We start from the raw sequence: 17,257 nt of genomic DNA, 5'->3' as shown, positions 1-17,257 counted from the left end.
TCCAAAAAAACAATCTTATAGGTACGTTGTAAATAAATACCCTTTATTCGTCATCTATAGACTGGTGGAACAACCAGATAGAACCCCGGCTAAAATATAATAGTACTAGCATTGACTATAACTTCTAGATATATAGATAGAACGTTATATGTTACTGCAAACCTTGCAAACACACACAATCAAAATTACAGAAATTAAAAAAGAACAGTCTTAACTAGAATGAATTTGGATACAATTTGGTGTGTATACTTATACACATAGGATACTTTTATCCCGATACTGCTACGTGACGACAGTTGATTGGTGGTGTAATCAACCCTACCTGCCTCATAGTCCCTTTTCCCATCCGAACTCAGACGACAAATGAACTTATGTAGTATGTACTTTCATATTTAGGTCCACGATGTCATGGCACCTGTTACTAATGCTGGTGGCAATCGTCACAACGCTGCCGCTGGTGTTCTGGCTCCACTGGCGATGGCGGAACCGTCGGCTGCTGGAGCTGGCAGCCAGCGTCCCTGGCCCTCCAGCGCTGCCAGTGCTGGGCAATGCTCTGCTCTTCATGGCCAGTCCGAATGGTAAGATATTTGAACACACCACAGCTGCGTTTCCTCTGGAGACGTGCAAGGAATGTACTTGTCATGAACCAAGACCAATAGAAGCGCTTAATTTACCTACCTATTCTCACTCAGCACGAATCTCTAGTGGAAACACCTCGGTGGAGCGAGGATACGTAAAAGCAGCATTTCCACCAGAGATGTGCGAGGATGTATTGCGAGGAATATTTGACTCCTTTTGTGCAAGGTCCGCCCGGATTGCTATCACCATCTTGCTCGCTAATCCTGCCGTGAAGCAGCAGTGCTTGCTCTGTTGTGTTTCGGCGTGGAGAGCAAGACACCCGGTGAAACTACTGGTACTTGAGGTATCCCATCTTAGGCCTCTAGGTTGGCAACGCATCTTCAATACCCCTGGTGTTGCAGATGTTTATGGGCGGTGGTGCTCTCTTACTATCAGGAGACCCACGTGCTCGTTCAAAAAAAAGCTTCAGTTACATCGCCTCGCTCCGCTCAGCTGTTTCCACCAGAGATGTGCTGTGCGAGGATGTGTAAATGAAGCGTTTCTGGGCGATTACTCGAGCGTTTCAACCGCATCATTTTTTTTAACGAATTGTTTGTAGATTTTGTGTTGTTTTCAATTATTTTTTTAGAGACGTTAGAGTTTCTGTATTTCTACCAGATAACTAAAAAGCTGTATCAGAATATTCGGCCATTTTTACATAGAAATGTCTAGAGAAATAAAAAAAAAAGATTATTGGTGGAAACGCAGCTGAATGAAGCGTTTCTATTGGTTCATGACAAACGTTCAATGCATAAAAAATCATAGAAGAAAACCGGCCAAGAGCGTGTCGGACACGCCCAAAATAGGGTTCCGTAGCCATTACGAAAAAATTAAGTATTTTATACGGAATCTTCCAAGATAAGGTAGGTATATTTTAAATCTTAGGCTGCTATTTTTTTTTTTTTTTTTTTTTTTTTTTCATTCGACTGGATGGCAAACGAGCAAGTGGGTTAAACTCTTAAACTACTAATAATTCTCAAGCAATATTACCCGTTATAGTTATCCTTGTATTTTTTCAAATTTGTCTACCCAACAGTTTAGATTTTAGATGGACGCTCGATTTTAATGAAAATTTGCACTTTAAAGTTGAATATTTCGCAAAAATATCAATGAATCGAAAAAAGCAAACCCCTAATAGTTTTAAAAGACATATCTAACGATACCCCACACTATAGGGTTGGATGAGAAAAAAAATTCACCCCCACTTTACATCTATGGGTGGTATCCTAAAAAATTAAATTAAATTTTTTGATTGTACCATTTTGTTGGCATAGTTTACTTATATATCGGTGCAAAATTTCAGCTTTCTAGCATTGATAGTCCCCGAGCAAAGCCGCGGACGGACGGACCAACAGACAGACAGACAGACAGACATGGTGAAACTATAAGGGTTCTGTTTTTGCCATTTTGGCTCCGGAACCCTAAAAAAGACGTTCCGTTGCGGATGCTGAATAAATCTTTAGTCGCTGCACTTATTATTTCCCGTTTCTGATTATGACATAAGTAGGTAACCTAGCTAATAAGTCAGTTAAACAAAAACAAATAACATCTCGAGAGAGATTTTTCATGTGGCAAACAAGGATGTTTTAATGTTTTAAAATCCAATCGTTCGTTTATTTTAATCTCACTTTGTTACAATAAGATGCATCGTTATATGAGATTAGGTGGTAATAATGTGTACATGTGCAGTACACTATTAAAACCATTACTCTTCCTTTTGGCTTTTTTATTGTCAGGTAAAAATACGTCTAAGTATAACAAACCTAAATGTTAACACGGACGGTGTTTCGTAAAACAAGTGTACATAAGTATACCACACGTGATGATAATAAATTTAAATTTGTCCTATTCCGTTAACAATAAATTTAAACACGAAATGTACAGAAACGTGCTAAGAATGCGTATGTTCACATTATTACATTTCGGCAAAACTTGTTAAATGCAACCTCGTATTAGGTGACAACAACACTTACTTACTGCTACGCGGCGTTATTTATTTCGTCTCTTTTATAGTCATGTAAAATTACATCAAGTTTTAAAGGTTAAGTTAAAAAAAATACAAGCACATAATATTTTTTGTATTTGATTTTTTCGTAATGGCTACGGAACCCTATCTTGGGCGTGTCCGACACGCTCTTGGCCGGTTTTTCAATGGTTGACATTAACAATGATCAGGAACTTCACAAGTAGTTGTGCAATGTGTCAGGATTGACTTCTTAGTGGCCGAGCAGGGCACATATTATAGCTCATTCAGGCGTTAGTTTAGTCGATCATTCTGGTTTTCATTCACAACGGATTTAGTCCGTGAAGACACGATAATTTTGTCGTCATTCTTACCAGTGGGTATTATGGGCTACGCCATTGTTACCGTGTAACCGATGTCCTTTACAGATATAATACATCTCACGTAAACAATTTAAATTGGAGAGCCTTGGTTGTAATAGTCTGTTTTCCCACTTATACCTACTACTGACCTAGCCTTAACCTGTGGCTTCACTCTCGTACCTATAATATTAAATCTAACTAGTTAAATCTAAAAATAACTAGTTGAATTGAAATTCTGGGATTTTCAAAATTCCTAGAGGAATTACCTAAAATAACGCCGTGTTCTTGATTTAACAATTTATTTTTGTAACATTTTTAACCGAAAAAAACTAATAGAAAGAGGAGGTTGTACATTTTTTTTTTCACACCTCTCGTTCAGAAAAGTAACTTTTCCTCCCTGACGAGAGGGAGCAAAGTGCAAATTTTCTGTTCAAGGCTTTTATTGCAAATACAATTTTTTGAAGTTGATAATTGTAAAACCACGCCATTTCTTATCCTGGTTTATCTTTAATTATATTTAGAATTGTTTTTTTTTCAAGTTTCTTGATGCTCGGTGTGAAAAGTTTTTTGAGCCACTTGGGAGCAAAATTATTTTCATCTTGGGCGTTAAGACTTGAATCCCTCATTACGCTCAGGATTCTATTGTAGAATCCTTCGCTGCATTCTGGATTCAATGTACTACCCTCGCCGTAAATACACCATTATTGCATGTCAATGCAGCACATACGTATTCAGCCTATGCCTATTGAGTTTTTTTCTTAATTAGTCATATTACAATTTTTTTAATGCAAGTCAAATATTATTAAATCATTTTCATTAGTTTCATATAAGCAGACAAATAAACAAAAAAGTAAAAAAATTGTTAAGGAAAAAAAAATCGGTAGGTAAATTACAATAGTATATGTCCACACAGCCTATCTCTGTACAGCTTAACTCCTTGGTTCAATTTGATAATGATGACTTACTAATTTTAGAAATAAATTGACTAAAATTGATTGTTACTATTTTACGAGTATCTACCTACTGTTTGTCTCTAATCATTATTTTGAGCATTTCAAGTTTTGTTAAATAATTTATTGCTTAACAATAAAGTCAATTGATTTTTTTTTAAATGATCACATTGACCTTCGACCTATGCTTAAAAGTGCCGTTGTCTTTTATGAATTGTACATTTTTTTTCTATTCGTTTTAGTTTTTTTATTCGATACCTTTTGTTCTCATATACATACTTACATGTGCATATTTTTTTACTTTCCTTGTAGTCAAAATGAAAAGCAGAGTGCTTACTTAACTCGGGAAAAACACCAATAACACACTCGAAATATTGGCAGTTATCTCGTGTGATATTGGTTCTTTTCCTCCCTTGTTGAACAATCTACTATTGTATAAGTCCCATTACGTGCCCATTACCTTGGGATGCTCAATTAAACTATATTTATAACATTGAATTGGTTGCAGAGCAGTTGAAATTGATAGGTGAACTGATGAAAGACTATGGCGAGTACGTCAGGTTCTGGTTGGGGCCAGACCTGAATATAGGCGTCGAGAATCCGGAAGATATCAAGGTATATGCACTAACACTTTTATCACAGTACAAAAAATGAGCAGTACATCGTTTTCATGCAAACGGCCGGAACGCAAGTTTAGGTTGAACACGTCAAAACTTGGGCAGACAAAAATCCATAAATAATATAACATTATGCTCTCCATTAATGTCAAATTTAATAAGCTTTAAAATAACATTTCGTATATTAGTTACTGTCTGAACAGTAAGCCATGTAGGTAGGTATTGAACTTTCCTACGCACGCGGCACAAAGACTGCACGCTCTCATTAGGATACCTTTTCGTCGCCCAGGTCCATATTTTTTGGAGCTCAGTGAAGCTGTTGATGTTGTTTGCTCGACATTTTGGCAACGAAAAAATAAAAGAAGAAAAAACTATCGTTATATTATAGACCGTGGTGGCCTAGTGGTTCGACCTATCACCTCTCAAGCAGAGAGTCGTGGGTTCGAACCCCGGCACGCACCTCTGAGTTTTTCGAAATTCATGTGCGGAATCACATTTGAAATTTACCACGAGCTTTGCGGTGAAGGAAAACATCGTGAGGAAACCTGAACAAACCTGCGAAGCGATTCAATGGTGCGTGCGAAGTTCCAATCCGCACTGGGCCCGCGTGAACTATGGCCCAAGCCCTCTTGTTCTGAGAGGAGGCCTGTGCCCAGCAGTGGGACGTATATAGGCTGGGAGGAGGAGGAGGAGGATATTATAGACTAGTTTTTTGTGAATAAAAAATAGTTTACAAAATTTGTATATCTCCATTTTTTGCATAAAAATAGTCATTTTTGTATGCCCAAGTTTTGGCGTGTTCAACCTTTACCTAAGCGCCACGAATTCTCAGCATACCTCGGCAACCATTAGTCGAGAGTACCTTAATATGTCACAACGATATAAACAGTATTGTTCAGTGTACGGATGTCTAAATTCATCTAATAATGTAATATAATAAAAAGGTATCTGTTGAAGTTATTTACTTATCACAATGCGAATTTTTAATACTCTTAAATTCAACAATAAAGCTTTTCGCACATCCCAGAAGAGGCGCTAATACTTCTCCTTAGCTAATTTGTAGGTAAGAAATATACGTAGAATGAAGCCAAATAAAACCGTTTGAAACATAATACGTTTGTGGTTTAGATATTAAAATAACGTAAAATGCATTTTTGTTAAACAATACTTAGTCCATCTTTAAATCTCTCCTAATCCTTTCCCTACTTTAAATTTCATGTTACATTACTGAATCAAATACATAACTGAAGAGTGACAGTTAGTAGAGTAGGCAGCCCTATCGCGCGTTTGTGTACCGAGCGAGAGTAGGTATATATCAAGGACGCTGCCGAGACGGTATGCTGCTCCTATTTTGTACTGTGCTTTTATTTTCGTCCATTTAAACGTAGAATGTGCTTTGGGACAGTGTGTGTGAATGGGGTAGACATAAAATTCATGCTGTCTCTTTTCATTCATTTTCATTTCATTTTGTACCTACGATGTAAGAATGTTGGCGTGTGCTACGTTTTGTGACCGATATTTTTACATCTGTTTTTTTTTGATTTGACGCCATTTCATACTGCCAAGTTTCTCTGGTCCTACTCTAGCGAATAGGTACAGTCAATGTCATAAATAAGTGATCACTTTTGTACCTTGTCGCTTTCAGTCGGTACCTACACAATTTCGTACTTACGGCTTTTCAAACATGAACAACGTTGACTGTACAATTACGTTTCGAGATCTGGTACATAACTGTTTTTTTTTTTCAGTTATTGCTGTCCAGTAACAAAGTAAACCAAAAAGGGCCCGTTTACGAGCACTTGAAATCGGTGATTGGCTCAGGGATTCTAACTGGAGGTAATTAACTTTTAGGCTTTTTGTTTAAATTTTTCAAATGGTTTAAGAGCGTTTATGCCTGCTGAGCTGGCAACGTTGCATTTTTGTTAGTTTTTCTCGATTATTCCATAAAAATTGAATGAAAGTTAATAATGTTGTCTGATAGAACACTTCTTACTACACGGCTTAGTTACGTTGTTTTATGATAAAGTTCCGTTGCCTACCTTCCGGCTTCAGCATCAGATCAGTTTGAAAGAATCATTAGGTACAATTGAAATTCCGGGATTTTACAAAATTCCTGTGGGAAATCCCAAAATTTATATCGTAATCTTCATTAAGGTGTTGTGTTAAGAAGCAACTATCCCGTGGGAATATTGGAATAAAAGTATGCCTACGTGTTATTTCAGACATCCAGCTGATTATCTACATACCAAATTTCAAGACTCTATGCCCACCGGTTATTATTTCTTAGATTTTATCCCTATCCCGTGGGAATATCGGGATAAAAGTAGCCTATGTATTATTCCAGATGTCCAGCTATCTACGTTCCAAATTTCATCTAAATCCGTCCAGCCATTTTAGCGTGAAGGAGTAACAAACATCCACACACACACACACACACACACACACACACACACATAAACTTTCGCATTTATAACTGGCTTTTACCCGCGGCTTCGCACGCGTAAACTATTCGGTCTGGTAGATGCAATTGATTGATGCAATATCTCTTATTTTCTTCTCTTTTCCTATTTATGTTTTTACTGTGTTTTTGTTGTGATGTAGTGTGTTTTTCTTGTCAATAAATGTTGTGAGTTTGAGTTTGAGTTTGTGAGTTTGAATTGAAATTTTCGGGATTTTACGAAATTCCCCTGGAAATTTCCAAAATTTATATCGTGGTCTGCATTGAGGTTGTGTCGTGAATAACTGTACGAAGTTCAAGACTCTAAACCCAGTGCTGAAATTTAAAATTTTTCCCTATCCAAATTCAAATTCAAATTCAGTAAATAGGCCGCAATGGGCACTTTTACACGTATTTTTTTAAACTAACAGCGCTTTCGGAAATACCATCATAGCCAAGAAGAATGCGCCGCAAGAAACTTGTCAGAAAGTCTCTTTTTTTTCAAAATAAAATAATTACAAATAAAATAATTAAAAACTACAGTATACAATAAAAAAAATACAAAATAATAATAATACAGGGATGTATGGGGTCCCTTAGTTACAAAACTATCCCGTAGGAATATCGGGATAAAAAGTAGCGTATGTGTTATTCCAGACGTCCGGCTACCTACATACCAAATTTCATGATTCTAAGCCCAGCGGTTATTATTTCGAGATTTTATACCTATCCCGTGGGAAAATCGGGATAAAAAGTAGCCTATGTGTTATTCCAGGGGTCCAGCTACCTACATACTAAATTTCATGGCTCTAAGCCCAGCAGTTGTTATTTCAAGACTTTATCCCTAGGTATTTCGTGAGAATATCGGGTCAAAAAGTCGCCTATGTGTTATTTCAGACGTCCAACTACCTACATACCAAATTTTATGACTCTAATCCCAGCGGTTGTTATTTCATGATTTTATTCCTATTCCGTGGGAATATCGGGATAAAAAGTATCCTATGTCTTAATCCAGGTTATAGACTAACTTTTCGCCAAATTTCATCCAAATCCGTCCAGCCGTTTAAGCGTGAAGAAGTAACAAACATACTCACTTACTCACAAACTTTCACATTTATAATATTAGTAGGAAGTAGAATATAATAAGTAGGATAAGTAGGATTAGTAGGATAGTCAGTTACCTGCTTATAGATCTAGTGAATAATGTTTTTTCATCGTATCAAGATAACTAAAGGAAAACCAAAAATATATGACTATTTTCAAGAGGGCGCTATTGTTCTTATTTATATGTCAATAGTTCAGTATAGTCGGAACAATGCTTTCTTTTTTCTTTGGCGACCTAAAACCTGAGAAGGAACGACCTTTCGTAATTCGCGTAATCGATGACTCCGATATACCTAGAAAGTTTATTAATAACTATAATTAGTTTATTTTTACCAAACTACAATGACATCTTGACTTGTCTACAACGTTTACCTGTTAGCTCCGATGTTAATTTGAAAAGGTTTTGTAGCGAAATAGTTTAATTCCCCAAGCGTTTTTTTTCCCAGTAGTTTATTATAGGTAAACATTATTGTACAAAAAAAGATAATAAAAAATAACAAAAGGTTTACCAACACTGTTTCTTATGCATATGTACAAATCGGCAACTGGAGTGCCGAAAACGCCGATGAGCGTCTAATTTAGCTTTCCCTGGATGCCGCTGACGCCGATGGGCGTCTGTTCTGCAGAAAATGATTGTGATTGTGACTACGAAACTCGAAAATCGAAGTTCGTATCGTACCGTCCCTCTCGCTCTCGTATTAAATAGTATAAGTGTCAGAGGGACCGCACGACACGAACTTCGAGTTTCGTAGTAGCCCTGCTGTTTGTTTTGTTCGAATAAGTCTATTCGAATCAAACAAAACAAACAGAGACGGCATCACATTTATTTACTCATCAAATAAAATCATTGACATCTATGTACCTTAATAAAATGTCGATGTCGATGAATAAAGGGCAACACACACAGAGAGCGGGCGCGGGTCGTGCGCGGGCCCGCGACGGGCGTATTTGCATGGCGGTATATGGACGCCTTCACACAGAACGCGGGCGCGGGCGCGGGTCGTGCGCGGGCCCGCGCCCGTCGCCCGTCGTCACAAACAGCGCGAGCCGAGCGCAGTGTTACCAACTCTCAAAAATATTTATCCCTAAAGCTTAAGTTAAAAATCCCTAAAACTCGTTTTTAATTAAAATGTTTACTTTAAATTTGAATATTTCGCAAAAAAAATACTGAATCGAAAAATCGTCTTAGTAACCCCCTAATGCTTTTAATTTAAAAGACCCTACACTATAGGGTTGGATGAGAACAAAAAAAACCCTTACTAAAGTAAGGGTTTTTTTTCTATGGGAGGTACCCAAAAAAATTTTTTTTTTAATTTTTCATTGTACCATTCTGTTGGGATAGTTTTCATAGTAAGTATGCCTATGTAAAATTACAGCTTTGAAGCATTGATAGTCCCTGAGCAAAGCCGCGGACGGACAGACAGACTGACAGACAGACATGGCGAAACTATAAGGGTTCCGTTTTTGCCATTTTGGCTACGGAACCCTAAAAACCGTATTCATGCGCAGTAGCTAGTTCATTTAGGCGAGAATAAAATTTATTTATTTTATTTTTTTAATTAATTGGTAGGTACTACGGAAAATCTGTTATTTTTTCCATTGACTAGTATAAGCTTATTCCTGTCTATAAAAAAAAACCAGCCACTTTTAAAAATTTCATCCATCGCCCATCATTACATAAATTGAATTTAATTAAGTAAATAAAGTTTGACCTTGGTGCGCAAGCGCGTTTGTCGTTTTCCACATATATCTCGCGGCACTGTATAATTCTGTGTCGAGTTGACAAAAATGTCGTATCTATTATTGGTTCTAGAACTGTTTTAATTTGTACTCCAAAAGTCGCCAGATACCTAAACCATTTCTGTCGTCAAAACTTTTTTTGCGGCGCTAAGATTTAAGCAAAAGTCGTCACTTCTAGGGACTAAGTCACTAAACTGGCAACATTGATAGCCGCCGCGGGCCCGTCGCGGGTCCGACCCGCTCTCTGTGTGAATACAACGAACCGCGCGGCTCACGCGGCGGACACGACCCGACCCGCGCACGCTTTCTGTGTGTGTTGCCCTTTAGACATTAGGTAAGGGATCTGGTTATGATATGTTTCAGGAAAAGTATGGCGCAACCATCGGAAAATTATAACACCGTCATACAATAAGAAGTCAGTCGCGCATTTTGCTAAAGTTTTCAACATGGAATCAGCTGGCTTAGTGCAGGCTCTGTCCAAGAAGGATCCCAGCAAGACTTTTGATATCTACTGGGATATAGTGAACTGTACTACGCAATGCGTCTGTCGTAAGTTTGTTTTGGATTATTATATAATGGATTTGTTTGTTTGGATTGGAAAAGAACAACTATTTCTTAACATAATATATTATGTGCTCAAGGAGTTATTTTGCGCATCAACCAGTTCCATACCTCCAAATTGGCATACCTTAAGCAATTGGGGTCGTCTATTTTTTTACAATGTACACTTAACTAGTTAATCGAAAACGATTTCGTGATAAAGGTTTTTCAAATCGTTTCCCGTAGTTATTTAATTTTAATATAATGTATGAATTTATTACTTACATAAAAAATAAGTATTGATCTTCATTTCACTTTAAAAACTATGAGACTATGACGTAGAAACAGTCCAAGTTGTACTTTGTTCTGTGAAGATTAGAATTCTTCACCATAAAATTTAGGTACGCGTGGATTATACCTAAGTAGTAGTAGTGGGTACACATCAAATTTATGAAATTGCTTTGGTGTGGCAGAATTATGACGTCATCAACCAAAATATATGTTTTATGTACAATAAAGAGTAACAATACAATAAAATACTTTCAATAATTAGTTTTAAAAAAAGTAATTATATTTTTTTACAAAACAATAACAAAAAGCATTGGTACTTATATTTTTTTAGACAATCCCAGTTAAGAAGAAATAAAAACTAGACGAATTAAAAACCAAATTTAAAGAAAATTAAAGTGACTTGTTGATATTTTTTATGTTTAGAAACCCTGATGGGACTTTCTAAAGATGACTCACGCAGTTTGAAGTACCTGGATGAAGTAGTCCGGATAACTCATAGGTAAGATCAGACCTAATAATAATTTTGTTGAATCAGAGCGTTTCAGATTATCCGATCCGATATCGGTATTCGGTATCGGATAATCTGAAAGACAGGCACATATTTCATACATTTTACTTGCCCCGATATCGAATCGGATAATTTGAAAACGCTCTCAGGCGTTACTTTGTGGAGGTCTAAACATAATGTTGCATAGAAGTAGAATAGTACATTTTGTCTTAAAATAGGTAAATAAGGAATTACGGACGAGAGTCTATTAGAAGCCCGAAGTCGAAGACTGAGGGCTTTAATGAGTTGATGTTCGTAATTCTAGTACCGCCCGTGCGACATACAATGTTTTGAATCACATTTGCGAGTAAAATTGTATTTTTGTAAAAGAAAAACTAATATTTTTACAAAAATTGCTGATACCGCTGACTGCGCTCTTGGCAACGCCAGCTCCCCGCCGCTCTCCCCCTCCCGCAGCATGTGCCTGTCGTCTCTGCGCAGCTCTTCCAGCAGCAGTGCGCGCGGCAGTATCAGTTCGGGCATTGGCTCATTGACCGACCTTGGGCTTCATGACAAGAAAATTAGTACGCGCAATTACTCATTTACCGACCACGGGTTTCATGACAAGAACAAAAAGGTCGAGGGTTTTATTTGGGGGGTTGCAACCAAGGTAGCCTGCATGTTAGTTAACACTGTCTACGAGCAAGTGTGATGAGATGAAAAATAAATTATAGGTACTTTGATCTTTAAAATAGATATTCAAATTTTAAATTTAACGATATTTTTTTGACAAAGTGTGGAGAAAAAGGGCAAAAATGTTGTGCGCTGGGAGCGATGACTTTGTCCACATGCAAAACGTACTTTACCTATTTTAATTTATTCGTTTGTTGCCAGTCTGTACAGTTCGTTGTTCGCTAAGATGACAAGATGGTGGCTGCAAATACCATTAATATTTTGGATAACAGGAGAAAAGAAAAAAGTAGAATATTACAGCAACGTGGTTCACAATTTGTGCGCTGAGATATTCGAGAAGAGACGCAAAGCATTGGCAAGAGGTGAAGGTGTGGAAGATCACGCTCGAGGAATAGTGGACAGATTGATCTTAAGCGGCGAGTTGACTGAGTTAGAAATTAGGCAGGAGACATTCACTCTATTTACTACCGTAAGTTTGTTTTATATCAATGAGAGTTAAAAAATCGCCCGTCGGTTTACTGGTCTGCCTGTTCGTATATTAAAATGTACTAATATTTTTTATTATTATTTCAGAGTCAAGAAGCTTCGGCTAAAATCGCTTCTGCCGTGCTTCTGTTCCTGGCGCATATGCCAGAATGGCAGGTACATTAATACTAACTATACTGAGCGGCAAAAAATCTGGCCCTCAAATGTATCCAGTAATAGGTCATTTTGTATGTAGAGTGGGCCAAATTTTGTGCCGCTGAGTATTATCTTATGATATAAACCCTCAATATATTCATTTAAAATTTAATCGTTTTTAACTCAATCGGGAATCCTAAGTAATCTAAATCATGCTTATTTTTACAAGTTTTTCTTTACTTGTAATGTTTGCTTGGTAGGTTCAAGGTCAATACTCAATTAATAGTTTATTGCTCTTCTACAATGTATTTATGTTACAAAAATGTTATATTAAGATATGCAATCATCATGAGCTCTGTTGGACACAGCAATTTATATGAGAGGGCAACATTTACATAATTAATAAATTTTATCTCAAATTAAATTTCTTGATGGCACCAATAAAGATGCGCCACGTCACTAACTTTAAAAAGACCCACTGTACCATACCCAGGGGTACGGTGCGTCTGAAGCGGGTCTATGCTGTAAAAATTTCGTCATCCCTGTATTTTTTTTTCTTTAATTTTACTTATTTTGTTTGTGCTTTTTTTTGTTTTGAAAAAAAAAGACTGCCAGATTTCTTGCGGCGCATTCTTCTTGGCTTTCCAAGTGATAATTTTAAAAAGTTATATGTAAAGAGCGCTTTGCAGCCAACTTGCAGAATATACATTTTGATTTTGATCACTATTAAAAAAGATCGTACCTGCCTCAAAATCAATAATTTAATAAAAAAAAAACATTATTTCAAGAGTAGTAAATCTTATTGACGCATTGATTTGCGATACGAGATTTTTTTGGTAAGTATTAGTGACGATTTCAATTCAAATCTTTCCTTTTTACTATTCAGGACAAAGTGTACAACGAAATAAAAGCCTTCATAAGTCCAGACGATGAAATCATGACTGAAAACCAGCTGAATCGGCTCCAGTATCTAGATATGGTGTACAAAGAGGTGCTGAGATACTTGTCTATAGCGGCTTTGGTACAGAGGACGGTGGAAGAGGAAATCACCATTGACTCTGGTAAGCAATAGGCTCTTGAGGCAAAGATTAGACCTACGTTTCGTTTACTGATATTTTATTGCATATTGCAGTATTTACCTATCATGTAGTTTAATGTATATTGACGATGTCATTCCATCAGTAGGTATCATCATTGGATCACAGTATTTAAGTATTGTACGTCTAGCCTTCACAATAACAAATAGGTAAATATTAACTGTCAATCTTGTCTGTGTTGATGAGTTCATTGTTGGTGTTGCGTTAAACTGGAATTTAAATGGTTCCAACGAAAGATCAGTGTCGCCAAGTTATGTATTAAGAACAGTTCTAACAGACCACATGTTTAAATTGTATTCAATTTTTATGGAATAATCGAGAAAAACTAACATAAATGCAACGATGCCAGCTCATCAGGTTTAGACGCTCTTAAACGAGAAATTCTTGTACATATTTCGGGGATCTCGGGAACTGCTTCAACGATTTCAATGAAAGGGTTTAGCAGGCTAAGGAAGGTCATGTGACCCCTGTGAGGAAAAGTTGAATTAGTGAATGTCAATTGTTTGTCGCCTCATAACTAGTAATCACTCCAACTTTCAGCCCTCTATCTTGAACTGTCACAGAGATCTTTCCGGTGGCGAATGCACTAGTCCCAAAACGCACTATTAGTCAAAACACCCTAATTTCGAAAGCCCCTCTTCTCATAAGAAACTAGGCCCACAACACCATATTTCCAAAAAGGCTCATTCTCGATTTACACGAGAACCATTGAGAACTAGTCCCAAAATACACCTTTCCCAAAATACCCCAAATTGTGTTCACCTGTAGATGGCGTAATACTTCATTCTCAGAATGCATAGTTCTCACAACACTCTAGTTCCAAAATACCCTAATTTTTTTTCTTTTATTTTCGAATGACTCTTTGAAATTGCTTTCAAAATGAGCATTATTTAGATGCTTTTGAGGATGCGTATTTACTAATTTTTAAACTAAAGTCGTAGGTAACTCCTTGGGGGGAAAAACTATATGTAAGTCCATAACTCCCGTGGGAACAATTGAGGCCATTGTCCTTTAGTATATGGCCTGGACAGTACAGGCATGGAATAACATCATTGTTGAGCAAGTGTGATGAAAAACCATTTATCGGCCTCTTTCTCAGGTAGAATAACTCTCCCTGTTGGTACGTCGCTAGCAATCCCTATACACATTCTCCACCGGAATCCCAAGTACTGGGATGAACCTAACAAAGTGAAACCCGAGCGGTTCCTTCCTGAAAACGTCAAGAAACGGAATCCTAATGCCTTCGTGCCCTTCAGTTTAGGGCCCATGGATTGTTTGGGTGAGTCAGAGTCACAGGTAAAATCAGCCGCAGGGAAATGCCAAGAGAGAGATTAGATTAAAGGGATATGACCAAAACATTTTATCAGTGGCGCTGAGAAAAATCAATCATTTGATCAACTCCCTCTGTTTAGTGAAAGGAAGAAATCAGCCAAAAAGGGCAACTCGCTTTTTCATTTCACCAGATTTGTTTAGTGACTTCGCAAAATCCCTGAAACAAGTCAGTGACTTGATGGACGGAACGAACTTACAAATTCAACTTGTTTATTATTTCACTAGACACGGTCAGCGATATGATTAAGTCTCTCAAATCAAGGTGATTTGATCAAATTTCTGAACTGGTTTAGTGAAATGACGTGTAAAATTCGTTTGGCTATTTCCCTGCGATATATCATCTATCTGTACCTATACTTACCAGGGTTTCCTAACCTTTTGTTAGCCAAAGCCACACTTTATAAAAAAACTTATTGTAGATATGGACAGTAACAAACTCAAACAATGTGCGTGAAAAGCCAACGGCTTCCAAAAATACCAAATTTTCTGCCTCTAACATCTCTCTATGCCCACTTTGAAGAGCGTGCCCTCCTGGTCGGGAAATCCTGAAGTACGGTCGAACAAATTGAAGCATGACCCTGGGTGGAACCTTTTAATAATCAATTTCACTATGATTACCTTGACAAAAGTATGAGATGTCAACATGACATTAGTGTTATAATTTCAGAACTCCTCTGAGAACAAGACGGCTTGGGCTTACTCATGTCACAACGTTATTAATTTCAGCGCCATCTGTTAGTTTAACGGGGTACTCGGTAGTCATAGCATAGCACGTATTTGAAAACTTGAAGGTGCAAACTCAATCGAGTGTAGTGGCTACCTCCCCTTTTAAGAGTTGAATTTTTATAGTCTAAGGGTTGAATTTTGATAGCCTATAACTTGGCCGGGGATTTTCTCGACAGATTAGTAAAGTTTGCACCAAAATCCCGAAACAACAAACAGATAAGCAGACAAACAGACAAAAAATCTAAAAACTGTTAAAACGTGTTCTGTTATCGATTCTAAGTATCCCCAGCCAACTTTTTTTTCAAATATCTTCCATGTACAGACTTTCGACTCTCTTCAGCTTTATTAATATGTATAGAAGATAGATAGATAGATAACGCACAGTCTAACTAAACCACTGGACCCAGTGAGTTAAAATTTGACAGAATACCTCGACGTTCAAGCGGGGTCGGTCCATATCGGCTCGCATAGTTATTAAAAGTCACAATACTTAGCTTGATCTCATAACAAAAAGGCAAATATTATCCGTTAATTCAATGTAATAATTGCATTACAGGCCGCGTGTACGCGACAGTAATGATTAAAACGATTGTCGTACGAGCACTGACGCACCTAAGATTCGAAGCCGACGGCCGTCTGGAAGACCTGGAAGTTCAAGTCGCCATTTCAGTCAAGTTTGCAGCTGGATACAACCTGAGGGTTTCTCCCAGGAAATCTAAAAGCTCCAGGACACATACCGTAGCGTAGTTAAAGTATACGAGTAAATACTTAGTGCCAGCGACAAGGACCCAGAGGCCTCGTTGTCTAAAACATTTGGAATCACAATAAAATTGTTTTTACCACTTCTTTCTACCACACGGTATAGGGCACCGTCCTAATAGAACGCGAATGCAATCGCACGATTGTCAGTTAGGACACCAATTCGAGTTCAATGTTTGATCGCGCGTTTGTACGAGTAAAATTCGCGCGAACCTCGATGATCGCGCTTTCGCGTTCTATTAGGACGATGCCTAAGATTAGGGCAGAAGGAGATGGTGAATGCGCGACCTTCAGCGCACACTTGTCTAAAGACAATGTGAATGTCAGACAAAGGTCAGACATTGTCTAATAGACAATGGCCTCTGATCGTATTTTACAAGCTTTTATTTAGGTAGTTTTGTCTCGGTGTGCATTCAAATCTTGAAAGTTTGATTTGACTCGTATCGGGGTAGCGAAAACTTAGGGAAGATGTTTGAGAAATACAGGGGAATTCTGGATGTCTATAAAATTCAAGATATACTTGTATGTTTGCACTTTGGAGAGTAATTGATCCATCGCCATGACTGTATCACTTTTGTTTTGATTAAAAACACTTTTTTGTTTTATGACTTGTTTTATTTTTTAACCGACGAAAATACAAGGTTTTTCACATAGACCAATTTCAAAGTTTTAGTTTACTGTTTTCGGTAGACCCACTTGCTGCTACATTTCTACTAGATATATTTCTAAAGCGCCCATTTTTTTACACCAACGAGGACCCCCGGCTGGTCTACTATCCCTGGGGGTCCTGGGGTTCGTGAAGATGATTTACGTATCGGAAGCTCTGTACAGTCAACTACAAAAATATCGATACGACCAAAGTTACAAAAAATTGTATCCACGATCTTATTATTAAGGACATAAGAGTCGTGTGTATGTAG

At 37.5% G+C, this 17,257-nt stretch overlaps 1 protein-coding gene across 1 annotated transcript; it reads left to right on the top strand.

Moving 5' to 3' along the window:
- Positions 1–383: 383 nt before the first annotated feature.
- LOC141431050 (cytochrome P450 4C1-like) lies at positions 384–16,632 on the top strand. The gene is made up of 10 exons (XM_074092021.1): positions 384–578; positions 4,402–4,508; positions 6,259–6,346; positions 10,155–10,340; positions 11,046–11,121; positions 12,004–12,271; positions 12,376–12,444; positions 13,310–13,484; positions 14,620–14,799; positions 16,135–16,632. Exons 1-10 carry the CDS (start codon positions 404–406, stop codon positions 16,323–16,325), a joined length of 1,515 nt encoding a protein of 504 aa, XP_073948122.1. The 5' UTR covers positions 384–403; the 3' UTR covers positions 16,326–16,632.
- The last annotated feature ends 625 nt before the right edge of the window (positions 16,633–17,257 follow it).

The sequence above is a fragment of the Choristoneura fumiferana genome, chromosome 9 (assembly GCF_025370935.1).
Source record: "Choristoneura fumiferana chromosome 9, NRCan_CFum_1, whole genome shotgun sequence".
Classification (NCBI taxonomy): Eukaryota; Metazoa; Arthropoda; class Insecta; order Lepidoptera; family Tortricidae; genus Choristoneura; species Choristoneura fumiferana.
The sequence above is the reverse complement of the archived record's forward strand: the minus strand, read 5'-3'. Positions and strand labels throughout refer to the sequence as shown.

What these genes read in the sequence shown, in the direction of transcription:
- LOC141431050 (XM_074092021.1), top strand. Translation starts at nt 404, where the DNA reads ATGTCATGGCACCTGTTACTAATGCTGGTGGCAATCGTCACAACGCTG. An exon ending in CATTCACTCTATTTACTACC is followed by an intron (nt 12,272 to 12,375) that starts GTAAGTTTGTTT and finishes TTATTATTTCAG; the next exon opens with AGTCAAGAAGCTTCGGCTAA. An exon ending in GGAAATCACCATTGACTCTG is followed by an intron (nt 13,485 to 14,619) that starts GTAAGCAATAGG and finishes CCTCTTTCTCAG; the next exon opens with GTAGAATAACTCTCCCTGTT.